Below are 17,991 nucleotides of genomic sequence, written 5' to 3' on the forward strand. Positions count from 1 at the left end.
ACACACACACACACACACACACACACACACACACTTACCAGAAAATTAAACAAAGTTATGAGCCTATAATATGAGCAGTGCTGGTTAAGGCTGGTACCTGAAGCTCGTGTGATTTCCGGACTGTTTCCTGTTTGATGGTGTTGGTCATACTCCCTTTCATCTCATCTAGGATGGAGTACAGCGTGTCAAATTCCTCCTCTAAATCTGACACCACCTGTGTGGAGTTGACCTGAAACATGACAACATTTCTAAATGAGGGGAGAAAAATTCAGTTTACAACAGAAAATAAGTGACTTTAAATAAGACCACCGGTAAATTTACAGTAATCGTAGACAGCTCCCAACATTTAACTTGAAGCAAATGCACAGCTACTAGGTATGATAAGTCATAGTTATAACAAATAATTATGAGATGCTTCATAATCATGAGATTAAAGCTAGAAATTATGAGACTTTCTGGGCCATGATTTTTAACCTCAATTTTACAAAGCTTATTCATTTTTATTTGCATTCATCTTATTTGTTAATAGCTTTCATACCTGTTACTATCCATCAGAATTAGAAATATCTCCTAGCATCTCTGGTGGTATAAATGAGACTAGCTGCAGTATATAATGTGCACAGATGAAAACAGTACATCTTTGCTGAGTTTGTATGTAGTAACTTCATTTATGATTTTAGAGTACTCACCTGAACTCGACCCAAAGTGTGATTCAGCGTTTCAATGAAATTCTGCAGTTCCTCATTTTTGTTTGCTAATGTGGCAATTATCCTCTGTAAGGCATCCTGCAGAAAACAAGCAAACAAATAAAAAATTCACACCACTGCTCATTTAGCTTTTTTTCTGTTGTATTTGTCAACTGTTTCATTGTCTTCAACAATTCCTTAAGATATTTTTACCTACATTACTTAGCCTTTTATTCATTTTTCATGTGATACTAAAATTGGCATTAAGAATTGTGAGATTGCTCTGGTATCTAAACACCAGAATGATACAGCGGCAGCCATATTGTTCATGCGCTGATGTATCTGGCAAGGTGTCAACAGTGCCAATTGTTTTGCTAAACTGCCTACTTAAAACCTTGATAGCCCATTTTTCTTTTGCGTGAAAAGTGATGCTGTCTTGCGTCACATCGTTCCACGTGCATGACAGACAAGTCTTGATGAGGTCTCTCATTGTCTGGACAACGTCTTGAAATGTGGCCAGCTTTTTAACATTCATTGCACTTCTTCAATCTCTCACTCTCGTTTCTAATTCCAGCTCCTCTAGTTTGCACTGGTCCTGCTGAGATTTTGCATCTGACCTTTCATGCAGTTCTTCCTGTCTTGTGTCACCTTAACTTTGTTTAGTACAAATTCAGATTCAGATGTACATGAGATGGATCATTATATTTTAAGATGTAACTGTCTCAGTATTAGAATTGCAGTACAGACACATACAAGACTTGAATGAATGCCAAAGAGAACCAGGCTTTTATAGAGTGAATACATCACTTATATTCCCAGAAATAGACTCTCAACAAGATGATTTGTGGAAATGTGCTATATCACATTATGCAAAAAGTTATCTATTAAATCTATTTTAATATATTTAGATATTTTATAAAGGTGTTTTATTCAAAACACTACTTATATGCAGCCTTGGTTATTGCTGTGCTAATATAAAGCAGAAAGCATTTGACCCAATTTAATATATAGTCATCTCTATCCTCTAAGGCTTTCTCAGTGTGTCCCATATTGCAACTCATGCGGAAACTTATCAGACGCTCTGAGGAATAACATTGGTCTTTATTTGCTTTGCACTATCACCATCATCTTTAAAAGCTAATACCACCAAGGATAGATAAATAACCTCTTACAAACCTTATCAATTTTGATACCAGGTCAATTAACTGCTACAAGAGATGGGAGTTGGTCATTTGAAGTGTGTGGCACAGATGTATGACATTTTCTGATGTGTTGGCAAGCCTTTATTCATATTTGCTCTCCAGTGAATCATCACAAGTTTGCAGTGTTTGCAATTTTGTTCACTGTTTTCAACTCAGTGGCTCTGCTAGGCAGTGTTGGGGTGTAACGGAATACATGTACCGGCGTTACGTATTCAGAATACAAATTATGAGCAACTGTATTCCGTTACAGTTACAATTTAAATAGTTGGTATTTAGAATAGTTACATTGTTGAAATCAATGGATTACATGAGGATACTTCTCTGTTTCACAATCTCTAAATAACGTATATATATATATATATATATAAACTTCATTTATTTCCCAGATGCCCCAATATAAAAACGAAAAAATGTGCGGTTTGCGTGATCAGATACATGGAGTCGGAAGAGGAGCAGTGGGAGCTCAGCTACAGGTAGAGATGGAGCCTAAACAACAGAGTCAGGGCAAGAATGCGTTTATATCTTGGAAATTTAAACAGCATTTCACACTAAAAAAAGAGTGAGAATGAAATATATCTGTGCAATGCAACCTCCGCTTACCAGCAACCAAGCTCCTTTCAGCGTCCAAAGACTCCACTTCCAATCTGAAGAAGCATCTTAAAGTGAGTAATGTTTTTTCTTTAAATTAGCCAGGTTTAGTAGTCTGCTGTAGTTTTACTGGTCACCTTGCTATTTCATAGTTGTATCAGGTAGCTACCAGGTCTGTAACGATATGCAATGTGGTATGAAACCGAAATCACGATAACACTCATCAACGAACTGCGTGCCCATTAGAGATTTGCGCAAAACTTTTGCAATTTTTTTTTTCTAAACGTTGATTTTGAAATGACGATGTTTCCATTAACCAATGTTATGCGACTAACTTAATTTTTTTCCTTTCGCGATAAGTAAAATCATTCCAAAAACCATGGCAATGGACGTTGGTAGGCTTATGTGCTATATCCCAGCCACTGCACTGGCCGTTATTATTAATTGATGGAAATGTATGCGTGTTGTCCAAGCATTAATAGTAAGGAACAACCCTTATTTTACTTGTGAGTGGCACATATGAGGTGTTTCAGCACTAAAAGACTGCTTTAAAACTTTCACAGAGACCTCAAACAGAAAGCACAAAGACTTTCTGTAAAGTGAATTTCGTTTTGTATTAATTTTTTCTTAATTTTAATCAACGTTTCATCAAAAAATCTCTTGGATTTAATAAATAAGTAAATATAGCATACTCATACCACTTGGCTAGCAACATGGGTTCAGGATAGTGCTAAAACAATTTCAGTGTTATTAATTTGTGCTCTTTGTGTCTTTCTTTATTTTAGAGGAAGCATTCCAGTGTCTTGCATAGAGCAGAAATGGCATCAGATGATGGTGGTGAAGGAAGTGCCATGCCCACCCCACCTCCTCTCAAACAAGCAACACTCAGCAGCACCTCAGCAATCACCCAAAGTAAAGTAAACTCCTTGGTTCTTGAGTTCATAATTGCAGATGTGCAGCCCTTTTCTTTACTGGAGAATGCCTCATTCCGTGAGATGATTGCAGGAATTAGTGGGGGTAGGACACCCATGTGCAGAAAAACAATGATGCAGCGCATTGATCTCAAAATATGAAGGAGGCAATTACTGAAACTCTTCAGGATGTTCCAACTGTGTGCACAACAGCAGATATATGGAAGGCTCATCATAGGAGTTTCATGGGAATCACGTGTCATTGGATTGAGCCAGAGACATTAGATCGAAAGTCTGCTGCGTTGGCATGTGAAAGGATAAGGGGCCGCTACACCTATGATGTCATTGCTGCCAAAGATAGTGAGATTCATGCAGAATTCCAGATCCAAGGCAAAGTCAGTTCCACAGTCACTGGCAATGGTAGCAATTTCGTTAAGGCATTCAATGAATATGGAGGCTGTGAAATGGATGATGAGATGGATAGCACAGATGATGTGCAGTTTGCTGATGTCTCTGCAGTTCTTCAGGAAGAGCAAGAGGAAGAGGAGCTAAACTTTTTTTTGCCACCTCACCATCGATGTGCCGCGTATACCTTGAATCTTATTGCCACAACTGATCTTGACAAAGCCGCCTCACAGGGTGTTTCTCGAAAATTATACAGAAGTGCAATGTCTAAATGTGCTGCAATCTGGAATAAGGCTCATCGCTCATCAGGTGCTGCTGATGCAATTGAGGAAATTGCCCAAATGACATGTTTGGTACCTTCAGTGACTAGGTGGAGCTCTGAGTATCATGCAATCGAGAAGTTGATGAGTCCCACTGAGAGTCAGCTCAATGGAATCTGTGACCAGCTGAAATTGGCCAAACTGCATCCTCAAGAGACAATGTTTCTAAAAGAGTACACACCCATACTGAAACCTCTTGCCTACTCAATCAACCTGCTCCAGGGAGAAAAGAACTGTTACTTTGGATATATAGTTCCCACCATTCTCAGCCTAAAAACCAAGTTAGCTGAAAAGTTGACCCAAGTGCAGTTCTCAGCCCACATTCTCTCAGCTGTTATAAAAGCCATTGACACTCGATTTGGGCAGGTGTTGGCCTCCCATGAGGCAAAGATGGCGGCTTCCACCATCCCAAAGTTTCGACTGTGGTGGCTTGCTGATGAAGAGAGGGGAGCCATGAAAACAGCAATGGTCCAAGAGTCTCGTCTTCTTCATAAAGAGCCTTCTGAGGATGTCGGCACCACTGGAAATGCCGCAGTCGGAGGTGATCCTGAAGATGATGAAAACTTCTTCACTTTTGAGACAACACAGATGACAAGTTCATCAGCGGAGGAAGAGGTGCAGAGGTATCTCCAGGATCCAGACAAGTCATTGGCTTCACTGAAGATGTATCCAATGATCAGAGACCTCTTCTTAAAGTACAATACTACTCTGGCATCAAGTGCTCCTGTCGAGTGGCTTTTTAGCCAGGGAGGACTTATTTTCACTCCACATCGTAACAAAATGACAGGTAAGCACTTTGAGCAGGCTCTCCTGCTGCGATACAACCGACTTTACTGGAGTGTTGACATGTAGAGTAGGTGGCTCAAAACATATTGGTCTTTAGGTTCACAGGCTTTTTTAAAGCTTGTAAATTGGCAATCTCATTATTGTAAAACCAATTGTCTTTTTTTCACCTGACATTCATATAAAATCAACACCTTACAATGCCTACTGCAAATGTTAGAAAAAAAGTTTTTCTCCCTATGTTATGTTCAACTTTGACATTTTGGATAGGCTGATTTGCCTAGCTTTTGTTGTTACATTACCAAGAATGTTTTTCAATATAACATTGTCTCATGATGGTAAAATTATATTTAGTGGCATAGCTTAAAAAAATAATATTATTTTGCCATCACATTCAGTCAGAGATGGTTTTATTTTGATGGCCAGTTATTAGTGTGTCTATCTTGATGAAAGAACATTAATGTGAATATAGTCAGCTGTAACTATCTGGACATTTTTTTTATGGAAGATTTACAGAAACAGAATATTTGTATTTTCACACTTAAAATAAAGTAAATAAAGAAACTGAAAAAGGAAATTTGTAAATTCTTCTTTTTTTTAACCAAGCAAAACATCTTTTGCATAAACACCCTCATAGTCTTTGTTTCTCTACAGCAAATTTAAAAATGTTGCACTTTTCAGATTGAGTAACGTAGCGGAATACGTTACAAATTACATTTTTGGGCATGTATTCTGTATTCTGTAAAGGAATACATTTTGAAAGTAACCCTCCCAACACTGCTGCTAGGTAATGCAGTGATAGAGAGTGATACTTCTTTGGCTGATGCTTGCTCAAGCCACTATGGAGTATGTGCACATAAGCAGTAAGTGGCTAGCTGCAGTTCATTTAATGCCCACTGGTGTCATTAATAACAAAGTTTCCTGGATTCTCCATATGCTCTCTTTAAGGAGAAGCACATGCCACCTGTGCAGGTTTCTATGTCATGGCCATATGCAAAGCTAATCAAATTTCAATGAAAGGGCAAACCTCTGGTCAAAGGAGGACAATAATAAAAAGGAGAAGCTTGTGATCCAGTCACTTTGTGGATCAGGTTGTGATTAAGAGCAGTTTCAAGGCAATTTCTGTTATCTCCTAGGGTTGCTGTTTGTATTTACTGTATTTAAGTGTTTTCTGTTTCTTGCATAAATGCAAATAAATAAATAAATAATCATGACAACTCTCAAAATAGCTTTATCATGTTAATGGGTATGGATAATGGATAAGCAAATATTTGGTCTTAGCAGACTAGATTTGATATCCACGCTTCTGCAGAGCAAATATGGACTTGTTACTGTTAATACATTCACAGCCAAGCTTTGGCCATACATATATCCTGTATCAGATCGAGACAGGTGGAGCTGGGGGAGGTGGAGGGTTTCACAGTAACCTGTTGTAGGACCATTTACAGTGGTTGAGCAAGCAAGCAGAATCAGCAGAGGCCAGTCAGCTTATGGTGTGATTGTTTTCACAATCAAAAGTATCATGACTGAACTAGACATTTCTAATCAAAGTAGAATCTAGTAGGGTTTAACTTTATTTTACACTTACAAAAGAGAATAACTTATACTTAATATGAATTTTGGTTATCTTTAGTATTACGTTCCAGGTTCGTATAGTAACAAATAGGGATGTACTGAGTAGGGCAGGGCTGTGATGGTGAGGAATTTTTCCCAGCAGTTAATCGACGTGTGACAACACCGTTATACCAGTATCACCATGGAGGTTCCCTCTCTTTTCCTCACTTTGCTTTTAAATATCGTGTAAAAGCGGCGTGCACATTTTATTTTCACTTTCAAATAACTGCAATTCGTCGTAAAGCAATTGTTTGTTTTAAGTTTCTTTTGAATTTTCTATTTTATACAGAAGCAATTTTCAAATTAGCGGCAGTTCTGTGTCAATTGCTTGAATGCAACAACAAAACTCAATGTCAAACTCACTTTAGCCTATATATAAAACATTTAACTTTTATTTGCAAAACACATAAAAATGCACCGTGCTAGGACAGGCTATGCCTAATATAAAATAACAAGTAACTTACATAAAGTTTAAATAGGTATACGAAACTGAAAATAGGCTAAGTAAACATGTATAATATATAACCAGATAAATAAGAAATGTAGAACGTTTATTAGCAAAATGAGTAAGAAAGCTCAGAGGCATGGCATACACCTTTATGTTAAATAAAATAAATAAATGACACAAAGTAAGAAAAAAAAAAAAATCATAAAACAATGTAGAACCAAATAAATAAGAAACGAATATGGACCAGTATCTGTAAATGTTAAGCCGCAAAAGTTGGTTGAAATATGAATCCTGCATGTTCTGTGCGTCTCTGTGTAAATGAATGAATGGTTTGTTTACTACATAGACTGAAGCGCGTGACGCTTGCAGTAATTTCAGCATCTGTCGTCTCTATGAGGACATTAATACATCAACAACATCACCAGAACTGTTCTGAGTCACTTCACAAGCATTTTACCGTTTCATTTGAGTAAAACCAGTGTCAATTTAAAGGTATTCATGGTGACCCGTCAAAATAAAAGTAAATTTTTACATAAAGGCATTGTGCTAGAAATATTACTATTATTTAGTAGAATGTATGTGATACTGCTACTTCTGTTGAAAAAATTAATAAAACTTTATTTTTTTAAGAAATAAATCACACAATATTTCCTCCATGTTTTAATTTTAAAGGGATACTCCACCGTGTTTTCATATCAAACTATGTTTTTCCCTTAACTAAGATGAGTTGATACATACCTCTCTCGTCTCAGTGCGTGCACTCAATCGCTTTGTTGCGCGGTGACACTTTGAAAGCACTTAGTCTTGGCACAGTAATATCTTCACTAGAGGGAGCGGGGACCGGTGAGAGGATTTTTCACGAGTGAAGATATTACTGCGCCAAGACGAAGTGCTTACAAGCACTTGCCATGGTATTCCGCCACACAATATAGTTATCCATTTTACACGCTTAGAAAAGCGCAACGTTTTGTTTTGTGTTACCGTCCTAGGTCGAGTTACACTACGCGAGTAACTGTATTTAAATAGGGAAGACGTGGAGGTGTTTGGTAGCTTCTCTGCTTGGCCCATATTGAATGAATGGGCTAAGCTAAGTGCTTTCAAAGTGTCACCGCGCAACAAAGCGATTGAGTGCATGCATTGAGACGAGAGAGGTATGTATCAACTCGTCTTAGTTAAGGGAAAAACACAGTTTAATATGAAAACACGGTGGAGTATCCCTTTAATAGCAAATCCCTTTTATTTACCAAGAAATAAAATGTTTACATTTCATTGATTAAAAGAGAAATTAAATTTGGGTGAAACTTGTTAACTGTTTATCAAAATTATATTACTTGTAGAAAAACTTTAAACACAATTGTAAATAAGTATAAAGAATGGTATTGGTTTTATTTTTAGTGATTTTATTTTTAATGCTAATAATAGTGCGGTGCCTTAATGCTAGTATTTCCTGTTACTGTTTAAGGTCAGAGATGAAGACTGCTATCTAGCGGTCGGGAGACGAACTCAAAACGAACCAACTACCATGTAGTTTTAATATCGATATTTCATTTTTGAGAATCGATACAGTATCGGCAAACAAAATATAGCAATACTCATGTGTATCGATATTTTCTAACACCCCAACTAAAAATGTTGCTTTGTTGGCCGTAAATGTAGCCTAATTAATCCCTGATAAATACTGAGCACGCAAACTTTGTCAAGTGAAACGGAGTTATCACTAAAATAAGGAATCATATAAAATACAAACACTTGAATGTCATGACCAGTTGAATGAAGAAAATATAAGAATTACATATCAGTAGTCCCATATTCATATGTGGCCAAGCAGTAAGTTTACAGTGTCTACCATTGCATTTTAACGTTTACGTCTCCATCCATCTATCTATCTATCTTTCTATCTCTGTGCATTCACTACTTAGGCTATGGTCTTTTCAGAGATAGAGGTTGAAGGGCATCTGCTTCACATCCTCAGTAAGGGCTAAAACCCCTAAAGCCAGGCTCAGACTACAAAATATATACAAAATACACTACAAAATGTTATAAAGATTACCATGAGGGAGTGCTTCACATAGGGCTGGGTATTGTTCAAAATCTTTCGATCCGGTGCCAATTTTCGATACCTCAGTTTCGATACCGGTTCCTAACGATACTTTTTTCGATACCATATGTTTTGAAATCCATTTCAACATCAGCACAAATACATTAAACACAAAACTTTTATTTTTCACCTTAATTAAAACAAATTCTGGTAACACTTCACACTCAGGATAACATTATTAATACAACTGGTTGTGCTTTTTGGATAGGGGCAGCCCACCACATCATAACGCAAACGCCCATGTTTTTATGTCATTTTTTAATTTTATATTTAAGTTAACAGTTTGTGGATTTTAACCAATAGGGCAACTGATCCTCCGTTGAAAAAAAAAGAACAGCTGTTCATCTAGCTACTCCCAAGTGAGCGATACATGCTCACAAACATTCTTCTAGAACTCACTCTTTGCATTCAGTTAGCAGATCCATGCAAATCATGCATGAAATAGACTCAAACAATAGCCTTATGTGCTTTACAGATGAACTTGAAGTCTTTATTCATTCGAGATGTTCAATAATAGCTCATCTTTGACTCGGTAATAAAAGTTCATGATCAGATTAGTGAACCCATGATTCTTTTGAGTCAATGTTTTAAAATAATCATTTATTTTGTTTAACGAAACCAGTGTTTCACAAATAGATCTGAGGTGCAGGGCTCTCAAAATCGTTAGCCCCACGTCCTGGGGCTATTGTGTTTTCCAGTCCGATGGGCTATCGTGAATAGTGAAGTAAAACTCCTAACTTCACTTGCTTCGCGTTGTTCACTCGCTTGAAGGGGTGAAACGGATCATAGCCGATCGTTTGCATTTGTTTCTAAATATTGCTGATTCAAGCATTTTAAACAATTCACACGCGTTCGGAGCTTGCGCTCACTCATTCAAAGCACGTGCTGTGAGCAGCATTTCAGACAATGCGCGTACAGAGAATTAATTCATCTTTCGAGTATCGAAATTCGCTGTACCGGATAAATCTGTCTCTCTGTTTTTTAGACGACGTGAAAGGGGGCGTTTCAAGATACGCAATAGAGTAGACCAAACTAAACAGGGAGGGAGGGCAAAACACTCATCCAAACAAATGCATCATTAACACCGGCTTTGGTTGCAATACTATTATTGCATATGTTGCACATTGCTGACTCGGCATGACTTTAATAAAGTGTAGCCGGAAACGTTTTGAGAAAAAACAACTACAGTTGTGTTGTGTGACTGCGAGTTTTTTCAGAAATCCTCCCCGTCCCGTCACGTCACGTGGTGTTGGACAGCCAATCACGGCGAACTTGGGTCCTTACATGTACGTATGCTACAAGCTCACACAGACACAGCCACTTGACAAAAAAAATAAAATAAAGAAAAACGGCCGCTTGGCTTTTGGAACCGAAATTTGGCACCGAAAGATAAATAATTTTTCGATACTCATAGTATCGAAGTTTTTCGTTCGATACCATAAAGGCATTGAAGTTCGGTACCCAGCCCTAGCTTCACATGATCTCACGCAACAGATCGTGATTGATGTTTCAACAACTAATGTTTGCATATGTTACATACTTTCTACGCTCACCAGGTACATTCAGATCTGAGTCGATTTCACCCATGCTTCTCTTTGTCCTCATGGTTGTGGTATGTTTTCGTCAGATTATAAAGACTGTTGTGTTATTGCAAAACTTCCACAAGCAGTTTCCTCTGAGACCATCAGGACAACATCATCAACATAGCAACATCCAGTATCTTAAGGCTAATATCATCCACCCCAAACACCTTGTTACTTGGGAACTTTTTAACTACCTTCACCACTTCAGCCAGGAAAATGGGCAATGATTGGCAATGACTGTCCTGAGTCCTCCACCCCTGCCTTACTGAGGGTGTATCCTCAGGGTTCAGAAGTTTCTCAGAGTGCTCCTTCCAATTCCAGTCCGTATCACCAGGAGAAGTCAGCAGGTCCCTATCCTGACTAACTAAAGCCGGGATACAGGCCACACTTCACCCACCTAAAGCCCATGGTATACTTCAGATTTTAGGCAAAATTGTAGCATACACATCAAGCCAAATACACAGCTTTGCGAAATATACTCCGTTTGAAAGTGTGCACAAACCCAAGTTTCTAGTGTCCAGTGTTTGGTACATTGGTACTTTTAGAGCCGTTGTTGTTTCACCCTACAAACACTGGATTATTAATACTACATCCACAGGTTTCTGTACAGAATTTTTAGTGCTTTTGCATGGAGGCTGGTTAAAGAAACCCTATATGCATGAATAACTAAGGGGAGTAAATGCTTATCAGATGAGATACTGTGAGAGATTGTACTATTCTGGTAAGACAGTCCCTAATTCCCACAAACCCACACCACACTCAATAGTCCTGGAGGGTCCTGGAGAGAATGCTAGTTAAGGATAAATGTTTCTGGTCCCAATCCAGAGATCCACTCTATATAGTCAAATATACAATATTTGCATTTTCCCAGCTTGCATTTCCTGCCTTTATTGTTCAACCTTTATCCCAGACCTCAACTTTCAATCTTCAAGTATGAAAATCCATCATAAAAATATTTGGTCAGCTACTGGTTGGCTCTTATACAGGTGCTGGTCATATAATTAGAATATCATCAAAATGTTGATTTCACAAATTCCATTCAAAAAGTAAAACTTGTATATTATATCCATTCATTACACACAGACTGATATATTTCAAATGTTTATTTCTTTTTATTTATCTTTCTTTGATTTTAACTGACAACTAAGGAAAATCCCAAATTCAGTATCTCAGAAATTTAGAATATTGTGAAAAAGTTCAATATTGAAGACACCTGGTGTCACACTCTAATCAGGTAATTAACTCAAAACACCTGCAAAGCCTTTAAATGGTCTCTCAGTCTAGTTCTGTAGGCTGCACAATCATGGGGAAGACTGCTGACTTGACAGTTGTCCAAAAGACGACCATTGACACCTTGCACAAGGAGGGCAAGACACAAAAGATCATTGCAAAAGAGGCTGGCTGTTCACAGAGCTCTGTGTCCAAGTACATTAATAGAGAGACGAAGGGAAGGAAAAGATGTGGTAGAAAAACGTTTAAAAGCAATAGGGATAACTGCACCCTGGAGAGGATTGGGAAACAAAAACGTGGGGGAGATTCACAAAGAGTGGACTGCAGCTGGAGTCAGTGCTTCAAGAACCACTACACACAGACGTATGCAAGACATGGGTTTCAGCTGTCAGTCCTTGTGTCAAGCCACTCGTGAATAACAGACAGTGTCAGAAGTGTCTCGCTTCAAGAAGGACTGGACTGCTGCTGAGTGGTCCACAGTTATGTTCTCTGATTAAAGTAAATTGAGCATTTCCTTTGGAAATCAGGGTCCCAGAGTCTGGAGGAAGAGAGGAGAGGCACACAATCCACGTTGCTTGAGGTCCAGTGTAAAGTTTCCACAGTCAGTGATGGTTTGGGGTCCATGTCATCTGCTGGTGTTGGCCCACTGTGTTTTCTGAGGTCCAAGGTCAACACAGCCGTATACCAGGAAGTTTTAGAGCACTTCATGCTTCCTGCTGCTGACCAACTTTATGGAGATGCAGATTTCATTTTCCAACAGGACTTGGCACCTGCACACAGTGCCAAAGCTACCAGTACCTGGTGTAAGGACCATGGTCTCCCTGTTCTTAATTGGCCAGCAAACTTGCCTGACCTTAACCCCATAGAAAATCTATGTGGTATTGTGAAGAGGAAGATGTGATATGCCAGACCCAAGAATGCAGAAGAGCTGAAGGCCATTATCAGAGCAACCTGGGCTTTCATAACACCTGAGCAGTGTTACAGACTGATCGACTCCATGCCACGCCGCATTGCTGCAGGAATTCAGACAAAAGGAGCCCAACTAAGTATTGAGTCCTGTACATGCTCAAACTTTTCATTTTTATACTTTTCAGTTGGTCTTCTTTGTATTGGTCTTAAAGTAATATTCAAATTCAATGAGATACTGAATTTGGGATTATCCTTAGTTGTCAGTTATAATCATCAAAGTTAAAAGAAATAAACATTTGAAATATATCCGTCTGTGTGTGATGAATGAACATAATATAAAAGTTTCACTTTTAGAATGGAATTAATGAAATAAATCAACTTTTTGATGATATTTTAATCATATGACCAGCACCTATAGCTATGGTTAGTAAATGTAACAAGGACACTGTTACATAAAGTGTTACCAACTACTCACTATTACATGCTTAAAGTTGCAATTAAACATATCTTTTCTTCCATATTGTGAGTGTAATGCTTATATAGAAAAAGAAAAGATGGTAAGTGAAGACTTGTAGTTATCGGCTGTTTACTGGATGTTGAAATGTGGGTGTGGCACTCAAAAATGCATGCAAACATTTTATGCAAACTAAATGATTGGAGAAGTCCTCCTTATGTCACCAGAGAGAACTAGATGTAATTTGATTAAACGCAAAAAAAGAAAATTGCATGTACGAATTGCTTACTATATGATTTATAACATGCATTTAAAACATAAACACAGTGAATAGGAGCAGACTTAAAATGAACACAAACTTTTTTTTTTTTTTAATTCACACATCATTAACACCACACCAAATAATTATGCTTCTAATATTTTTTTCTTAAGTTAGTGACAGTGTACTTGTTTACCAAGGAGATAACAGCATCAGTGAAGCACATGCTTGAGATGAAATATTAGGCAATGAGACATGTGATGTGTGAAGAACAACAAAGAAATAACCAAGTAAATATCACGTGAGCAGGTCCTTTAAAGAAATATTGCCACTGACGTTGGTCTCTATTGAGGATGTTTACCACTCAGAGCAGTAAAATGTCTAAAGATTCCCGTCTGTCTGTTTCATTCAGCCTGCAGGTCCACAACCCGAAGCTTAGTCAACACAGCCAACTGTAAAGGGAAACATGAGAAGCCATAGCTGACCTAGTTCAGACACATATGTGACAGATTTGGTTCTAACTATCTGTAATTTGCTCTTTGCCCGACCACAGATCCACACCCTGGAGCGCAGAATTAGAAACCAGCAAACAATAAGGTCCACCTTTGTGAAACATTCACATGCTTACACTTATCATTGAGGAGTTTATGAGGCCAGTAATAAAGCCGATCCGCTCACGATTCCTCTGACAGCTACTCCAGATGAGATGAATTTTGAGTGCCAGGTGAACAGAGCGACCACCCGTTGAAAAAAGTCCAAAGTTACATTCTGCATCGCCTTTTAAATCAGACTCCTTCGAAGACCCACAACGGCATGACCCACTTCCTGACAACACAGTCGGATTGCACTCGGATTGTGTGCTAGTTTATTCCCCGCCTCAACAAGGCCAGGAAACACGCACAAATGTGTATTACCAATGATATCTACCATAATCAAATAATTCTTAGTGAATAGAGATACAAGACACCTTTGCAAACACCCAAGACAAAGATGACTGACAGCTTCCTCGTCAAAGTTTCATCACAGCTATCCTGATTTCGCTTCCTCTCTCTTTATCTACTTTTAGGAAATAAACTTGGGAGCGCAGGTGCTGTGCAATCCCAAAAACCTGTGACATATGATAGTATGAGTCTTATGAAACCTGTAGCTTCTGTAATGCTGGTTAAATGTTAATATATCGTCATTTAACCTGATGTTCACAAATCTATTCTCTCATTATATAACCTGTATCGTTTATCAACATAATAACACATTTTTCAGAACTAGTCACAACTTTAAGCTACTGTCATTTATATATAGCACAGAATACATTGGTCTTATGTAACAGGGGCTCAGTCCAATGCAATGTCACACTGGACATCAAGGCAACACTTTACGAACCTGCAGCACAAACACATGGTCTAATATTAACCCTACTCATGAATACAGCTACAGCTACAGGTCAAACACTATTTATAAAACGCCAGTGTCAATGCATAAAGGCCACGAGAGCAGATGACATTTACAGTGAACACTTTACGTTGCATTAGTATGAATGAAAAGGAGTGTCTATTCACAGAGCCTGCGATTATTAACGGTGCTGCTGCGCACATGAGCGACGGACGCAGCGACATCTCAGATATTAGATTCAAAACACTTTCATTGTGTGCCACTTACTTTCTGAGAGTCCATCACTAGGATCGCAGACGAACCGAGTTCAGTTCATGCACAGTTGAGCACGTCGAGAGCACAGAAGGCGCTCGCTCGATGATTCCCACTGAACAAGAGGATACTGAGCATGCGCAGTGAGCGTCTCTCACGGAGGACTACGACATTACGAAAGCAAAGTGTGTGACACACCAGGGACCGATTCTCCTCTGGCTACACAGATAAAACATCATGCCAATAATTAAGTGGCTATGTTAGCTTACAATACTGACTGAACTGTGTATAGGGTCAATTACAGAAGACTGAAGGGATGCAGATGATGAACCTTGATATGTCCCTCACTGGTCGCTTGGCACAGTCAGAGGTGGACAGAGAAACTAATGAGTCATACTCGAGGATATCTTCCCAGAAAATGACTTTGGTAGAAGTTGAAGTTGCCGTTTTAAATATTACTTGAGTAAAAGTCTTATGTGATATTTATTGTACTTAAGTACAAAAAGTATTTTTAAAATCTTAAAAGTACTTAAGTATTGAAAGTAAAAGTACAAGTAAATTTAGAATGGAAAAAGAAGCATGTGTGTGTGTGTGTGTTCAGAAGCAAGCTTGTGTTCAGTTTTAACTATTTTTTCCATTTTGTACTTTTGGATAGGAATAAGAAGCACTTGATCCGGTACTTGGTGTATTTCATTTCAACAAAATAATTTCTGGAATGTGCATCTGAAATAGCATTTAGATGTATCTCAGAGGGGACGTGCATTTAAACTGCAGATACACTTGTATAAATAGACCTAATGTATATATATATATATATATTTTTTTTTTTTTTTTACATAAAACCTTGAATACTGATATTTGAAATAATTTAAAACATTAAGAAGAAAAAAAAGTCGAAATGTGAAATTAAAACCACCAGTAGGTGACAGTAAGTGAATGTTATTGATTGAGTCATTGAGATTCAACCGATTCATTCAAATGACTGATTCATTCAGAGACAAAGCACTTGACTGTGTTAATGAGTGAATCACTGAATCATTTATTCAGCCGATTCGTTCAAATAGCTGATCCATTTAATAAAGTAAACGCCATCCATTGCTCAGAGTGCAGTGCTGCGATCTGTTTAGAACTATTTTTGTTGCCAAAATTGAGCAAAAACAAGCAATATTAAGTAATCTATTACTCTGTGTGTGATTTTGCAATATAGCCAACTTATTAAAATCAGATTGCACATCATTACATTTACAACAACTCTTACTGTATTAACGCAGATGATGCTGCATGTATCGCACACCCCTGACTCTTGTTTGCACACGAGCAAAGATGTTTTTAGAAATCTAACTTGCAAATACTAGACCACTGATTCATCAAACCTTCATCGAAGTATTTTTGCTTTGTTACATAACACCACTGGGCACAGGTCATGATTTCAAAGACATTTACAGCAAGATCAAAGCATAAAGGATGAATTAGTCATCTAACCTTAAATTGAGAGAATGTGTCTGTGTCCCAAACATTGCTAAATGACTAATCAATATTCTGGAGACAAATAGCAAATGGATAAACAGTGCATCCTTTGGTGGATTTTTATATTATTATAAGCAGGCTGGAATTGTGCAATCTTTGTGAATGTGATGGATTCAAGTGCAATAGATGGTCACATAACTAGAGCCTAATGCATAATTTTTATGTAAAATTGGGCAGATATGGTTGCATGAAGCAGGACATCCACCTAGTAGCTACTGAACTACAATGTTCATCCATGTACAATGCTCAGCAATCAACAAACAACCACAGCAATCCAACAACAAGAATGAATAAACTATGCAATAGCACATGCAAAAAAAAAAGACAGCTAAGGATATTCTTACCAACAAATAATGTGATTGAATCAGATGAGAGCTGTCAGCTGACACCAGAGGAAATGAACATCTACTGCCACACAGTGGACTTACACAGGTGTGACACATCAAGAACTTTCTGAAATACTCTCTGAAATAATCTGAAAAATGTGGTCAATTCAGTTATTATCATATGTTAACATCTGTAATGTGGAACAGCTTATTCAGGACAGTACTAAATAAAACGAATGCAGCTTTTTATTTTATGACAAACAGATGTTTTGACATTAATTCTGTTAAATAATTCAGTTTTACATTCTATTTTATCATTTTCAGAAATATGAATAAAAGAAATATCATGTGTTTTTTATTCTTCAACCAGAGCTGGGTTGATTACTTACAAATTGTAGTCTGTTGCTGAATCCAAATTACATAACAAAAAATATAGTCAGTAATGTAATCCATTACATTACATTACACATATAATCAGAGTGTTTTTTTTTATTTATTTTAGAACTAACTCATTTATCACACAGATTTAAATTGGATTATCTTATATCATGTCGATATAAAAATGCAAAGAGTAAGAAAATATACTATTCCATGACAACATGAATTTCATTAAAAAATAACTTTATCAAGGTTTCCCAAACTGGGGTTCATGAAGGAACTATGGGTGGGTTTGTGAGTTTAATGAAGAGTTAATAATTAATTAAATCATAAAGATTAAAAAATAAAATCTATCAAAATAAAACCCTTTCTAACAAATGTAAGTTATTTGTCTACCTGCATGTCATGTGACCATTAACTGTGAACATGCAAATGTGACAATTAATCATAAAATATATATATATTTATTTTAAGATCTCAGGGGTACTTTAAATAAATATATTATGGCTGACAAAAAAAAAATTGTGAATCCCTGCATTATATTTGAATAAGACATAACGTGAATTTGTGCATTTTAATGTGTTTGAAAGACAAAAGCCTTTTAAAGAAAAGCAATACATGGTTAAATA

The 17,991-nt window shown here is 37.4% G+C and overlaps 1 protein-coding gene across 3 annotated transcripts in view; it reads right to left on the reverse strand.

The window, feature by feature from the left end:
- The window catches only part of LOC127990116 (FSD1-like protein), a 39,571-nt gene extending 25,151 nt beyond the window's left edge, over positions 1 to 14,420 (reverse strand). Inside the window, exons 1-3 of one of the 3 annotated variants that reach the window (XM_052591474.1) lie at positions 14,169 to 14,420; positions 690 to 785; positions 98 to 229 (exon numbers count right to left, since the gene is read on the reverse strand). In XM_052591474.1, the coding sequence (XP_052447434.1) occupies positions 98 to 229; positions 690 to 785; positions 14,169 to 14,264 (324 nt within the window). In that variant the 5' untranslated portion in view covers positions 14,265 to 14,420. The remainder of the gene's footprint in view (positions 1 to 97; positions 230 to 689; positions 786 to 14,168) is intronic. The other 2 variants (XM_052591476.1, XM_052591475.1) reach the window with 2 other exon arrangements.
- Positions 14,421 to 17,991: the final 3,571 nt, after the last annotated feature.

The sequence above is a fragment of the Carassius gibelio genome, chromosome A5 (assembly GCF_023724105.1).
Source record: "Carassius gibelio isolate Cgi1373 ecotype wild population from Czech Republic chromosome A5, carGib1.2-hapl.c, whole genome shotgun sequence".
NCBI lineage: Eukaryota > Metazoa > Chordata > Actinopteri > Cypriniformes > Cyprinidae > Carassius > Carassius gibelio.